Source organism: Pyxicephalus adspersus, chromosome Z, assembly GCF_032062135.1.
Source record: "Pyxicephalus adspersus chromosome Z, UCB_Pads_2.0, whole genome shotgun sequence".
In the NCBI taxonomy this organism is placed as follows: domain Eukaryota; kingdom Metazoa; phylum Chordata; class Amphibia; order Anura; family Pyxicephalidae; genus Pyxicephalus; species Pyxicephalus adspersus.
Genome location: NC_092871.1, coordinates 24632312 through 24637223, shown reverse-complemented (window position 1 = coordinate 24637223; position 4912 = coordinate 24632312). Strand labels below are relative to the sequence as shown.

Here is a 4912-nt window from a genome sequence, read left to right as displayed (position 1 = left end):
ATTATTTTATCTCTTACTATGCTCCAAACTTTTGAAAAGTTACTTTATGCAAAGTATCATGAATAAATATATTTACATTTAGCACGCTTCTTTATCAGCAGCTTTTTTAATTAGTAACATCTTAATCCTACTTTCTTTTCTATACGCTTCATAACACTTGTTTTATTAGTTGTTCTGGTATAGCAATATCTAAATGTTGGCCTTGATCTTCAGTACTAGTAAAGCAAGAAGGGGACATCATTATTATTAAAACAGAGGTCAGTAGTAAGGGCATGACCAGATTTATATCTTTCATTCTACTTTTTCCCAGCGATCCAGAAAAACCTAAAATTAGAACTACTTAAATATAACATTTAATTAAAACCAGGTTTAACAAAACATTGCATTCAGTAGAGACATTTGTTGTTTCTCTGTTTGTACAAGATGTGCTGAAACATTGTGTTATACAGAAAACACCAGAAATCTGTGTTAGTTTTCACATGCCAATAAAAAAAACATCCAACATTTTTTATAACCTGGAACCCAAAATCAATTTTTAACCTATACCTTGTATGTCTTGATGTAAAATCAAAAGTAAGGGCGATTATTTTCTGCATACTATTCTAGATTTTTGCAGTTATACATAACATGGCTATTTAATGATAGATTGCTTGTTAGAGAAGATTATCAGTCCGTATATCACCAATTAATTCAGATTCACAATGGATTCACCAAAGAGTTCCCTTTCTTATCTATAATAAATAGTATATATTTGGGGTATAAATTTTATTAGATTCATATAATATATGAATTTATATAAATTATAATAACATATCAAACATTTAATACATCACATACATTTTTCTGCAAAAAATACATATACTTTAATATAATATTATATAATACATTTTTAAAACTGTACCAGAAATATATAATGTATTGTACCATATTGTATCCACAATTCTAAAGAACGTTGTTATATATCTTCAGCTAGCTTTACTATAGCAGAGAGACCTTGTGTGGGACTTGGGGCCCAGTGGAAGACAATTGAACTTGGAGGGATCCCTTTTAAAGCTCAGAAACAGGCTAGGGGCTTTTTAAAGTGTGCCACTCTCCCCATTTCCCACCTAGTGTGCAAATCTCTCTGCTGGGAGGATTTTTCCTCTATCTAGTTATGTGACATATAACATGACCAAGGGAGAGAATAAACAATACTTTGATTGCCAGCAGACACCAATAGTAAGAAGAGCTTTAAAGCTGTTCTGCTATAACAATGCCTTCCAATAATAATGGCTGGTGTGGTGCCCATTGCCGAAACACTTAGCTTAGCAGTGCCCCTGCCAGTATACAGACTGATCACTGATTTGCGGGATCTGTCCCATTCCTCATGCTATGAGGCCCCCTGGAACTAGTGGACCCTAAGCAGGTAACCAGCTTGTCTTGATGCTAATATGCCTAGCTAAGGGGTAAATGCACAGCAAACATCACAAAGTAAAAGTGAGGTCATGTACATGTGCTTAAATGTAAGATCGGGAAGCACTATGTCCCTCACATCAGCTCCAATCTTTCTTCACCACATAGAGAAGGAAATAGATGCCAAAATAAGATATATAATGAAAACACAAGCATTTTATTAAACAACAATAAGGTTGGAGGGAGAAACCAAAACATTAAACTTCAGCTTATTTTATGCACTCATTAGGAATTTCACATAGATATAATCATTACCAGCAGAGTATATTTAAAATAAACGTTCAGGCATGCAAAATAGTGTTCTAAAATAAGCTTCAAATGTTCTTTTATTTTAAAACTGCTTTTCTGTTCCCTTACCCATCAAAATCCGGAATTCAAATACCAGCAACATTACTCCATGGAAAAAGAGCAAAGAAAGTTGCTTGTAGTGTTATCTTGTTGAATAGTGGGGAATCAATAAAAAAAAAGCTATGGTGGAAGTATATGGCTTGTACATTAGAACCAACAGAAATAGTAGACCTCTAGTAGATTTCTATAAACTGTAGCTCTCATAAGTGGCATGAAGTGCTTGGAAAAAGGCTCCAATTTAACATGATTTATATTGATGCTGAAAGTGATCACAGAAGGATAAATATATTGAAAAAACAGTAGTATTACCTTTAAAAAAAGACAAGCATTTCCTGGGGCCAAAAACATCCAATTGACCTCTTGACAGTAAGGACAGATTTCTGTGGGTGTAAGAAATATACCTTCCAGAATGCATAATTGGGATATAGTGATTGGTGAGTATGGTGAAAGGTGAGGGACATAGTTTATTATGACCCAACTTTCCACATCTTCCAGCATTAGCTTTCTTTGTAGCATTACGTCAAAAGAAATCTCAGAGCTTCAAGAATTTGATGATGGAAGACTTCATTCTGCCATACTTTGTGAGCAACAGGGAGTTATAAAATCCATACCATGTCACTGACTTCCCCACTTAGTCCCACCAGCCTAACATATTTAATGAAAACAAAATGTTTTACACCAAAGTTCTATATTACATTACGGATGGATATTAATTCTTGTAAAATATTCCAACACATATACACACAATACTGCAGCTGTTGCTTTCTACACGCTTAGTAGAAAGAACCTTTCAATTTAAAATGATATTTTATAATTAATAAAGAAAAATATGTATTAGAAGTAAATGAATGCAAGTTCCCATTGTACTGAGGGAGTAGTCTAACTTATTTTTGTTTATTTCTTTATTTCATGCAGTTTAGTTTTATGATGTAATTTTTGTCCAGGCTGGAGTTTCTTAAAAACATTTTTATAATAATCCACTAAAAAAGAATATTAGTATGTTAAAGACAACATATGTTACATCAGTTAAAGTGGAAGCAGAATCTATTGAGCTTTCTACACATTGATCCTCATTTATTTCTTCTAACAAGCAGGTAATTCCTCTTCCTGTAAAAACTTCAGATGTTGACCTGTATGACAAGGCAAAGACACAGTTGAGACCTTGAACTATTCCTTTATAATCCACCATCCATGTGGCAATCCACGCCATACTGCAGTCACAGCTCCAAGGGTTAAATGAAAGGAAAACACTTTTTAGTTTGGGCATATGCAAGAACAAGTAACTGGGGATAGAAGCCAAACTGTTCTTATTGAGATGGAGAAACTGTAGTTGTTTCAAATCTGAAAAGGCATTGTGGGCAATATGTGTTATCAGATTATTATTAAGATGTAACTTTTTCAAATTAACGAGCTTGTTAAAGGAGCAATTGATTTTAACAATCTTGTTAGCTTCCAGGTACATAATCCTGAGCTGATCCAATCCGGTGAAAAGCTGATTAGGCAAATGAGATAAAGAATTATGTCCTAAATTTAGAATGCTTAATTTGTTTAGCTGGTTGAAGGCTTCATCTTGTATAGCCCAAATCTGGTTCCTTCGTAGATTAAGAGTTTGCAAGGCTTGTTGGTGTTTGAAGGAATTCTTCCCTATAGCTTCTATGAAATTATTTTCCATGGACAACGTAGTGATATTATGAAGTTTTCTCAAGGCTTGCGGCACGTAATGTATCTTATTGGATGCTAAGTTGAGAACTTCCAAAGATGGTAAATGGGTGAACACAAATGGGTGGATTTCAAAGATGTTGCAGTGAGACAGATCCAGAGAGACAAGGTTCGAGAGGCCTCGGAATGTGTGAGCATGAAGGTACGTAAGCCTTTGGTTCTTGTTAAGATTTAATTCTTTTAGGTTGTTGAGTGCAATGAAAACACCAGGATATAGGAATGTCAGATTGTTCTGGTTCAGCCACAGGACTTGAAGTGAAGGAACAACTTTAAAAGCATCAAAATGAAGAATCCGTATTTGATTTCCTGCCAGGTTCAAAGATACCGCAGATGGAGGTAGATCTGGTGGAAGGTCTTCAATGCCCATTTTATTACAGTAAATGTCATGATCTGCAGAACAATGACAACGGCTGGGACAGGTGAAGTTGTTGAATTCGCTATTAACCTTAAGAACCGCACAGCTGCTAAGAATGACTGAGATCAGGTAAACTCTTAGACCTGAAATTCTGTCCGCAAGTGACCTGGATGATGGCAGCATTGCTGAGATTTGAAATGTAATCTTTGTTATCTATGGGAATGGATCACCGTAAGGACGTACAACCAATCAGGATTTTAGACAGACATAATCCACTTAAATGTCACAGTGAATTTATCACCAAGGTGTTGGTGCAGCAAAGTGCTTGTGTCATCCAACAAGCTAATAAACCAATGTTTCCCAATCAGGGTTCTGTAGCTGCCAGGGGTTCCTTAAGCAATGAGCAATTTGTGCCTCTCAGGTCAATTTGAGTGACACTAATGTTCTTTTTATGTTTTTTGTTCTTCCCACTCGCCAGCAATAGAAGAGTTATTCTCCCTATTAACCGTCAAACTAATAAAGTGTGAGCTGTGGATAAAGTAATCATAGTAGAAGTAGGGGAAATGTATTTCAAATGTCCTCCATGTGAAAAAAAAAAAGGTTAAAAGGAGCTGCAATAATCATTTTAGAACATCACCTTGTTTAGAAAATCTGTACCATAGTGTATATGGGATTGGCTCATATTCATGTTATATAATGCTGTTTATATATTCACTTTTATTTTATGCAAAATATATTTTATAGGGTGGAGAAAATGTACAGGCAAATACCTTTTAAAAATTACCTTTTTAAAATAAATACAGGAACTGCAAAATATTAAGTCTCTTTTGGAAATGCCAGTTTCTGAGTCAATTACCTGAAACAAATATGCAAATCAGATGCTTAAATTTACCTGGCTGAATGCTTGTATTGGATCAGTGGCTCAGGAGTGCTAGAGCCAAGGACAGCTAAACAAACTAGCATTTCTAGAAGATGATATTGACTGCCTGTATAATATTCTAACTGAAGAACCCCTCATACAGTAGCAGCAACCTGGTA

At 35.0% G+C, this 4912-nt stretch overlaps 1 protein-coding gene across 1 annotated transcript; it reads right to left on the bottom strand.

Moving 5' to 3' along the window:
* Window positions 1-2667: 2667 nt before the first annotated feature.
* LOC140344085 (uncharacterized) lies at window positions 2668-4046 on the bottom strand. Its single transcript, XM_072431009.1, has one exon. It carries the CDS (start codon window positions 3884-3886, stop codon window positions 2768-2770), a length of 1119 nt encoding a protein of 372 aa, XP_072287110.1. The 5' UTR covers window positions 3887-4046; the 3' UTR covers window positions 2668-2767.
* Window positions 4047-4912: the final 866 nt, after the last annotated feature.

Bases quoted from the DNA above. Each gene is read 5' to 3' on its own strand.
- LOC140344085 (XM_072431009.1), bottom strand. From the start codon at position 3,886: ATGGGCATTGAAGACCTTCCACCAGATCTACCTCCATCTGCGGTATCT.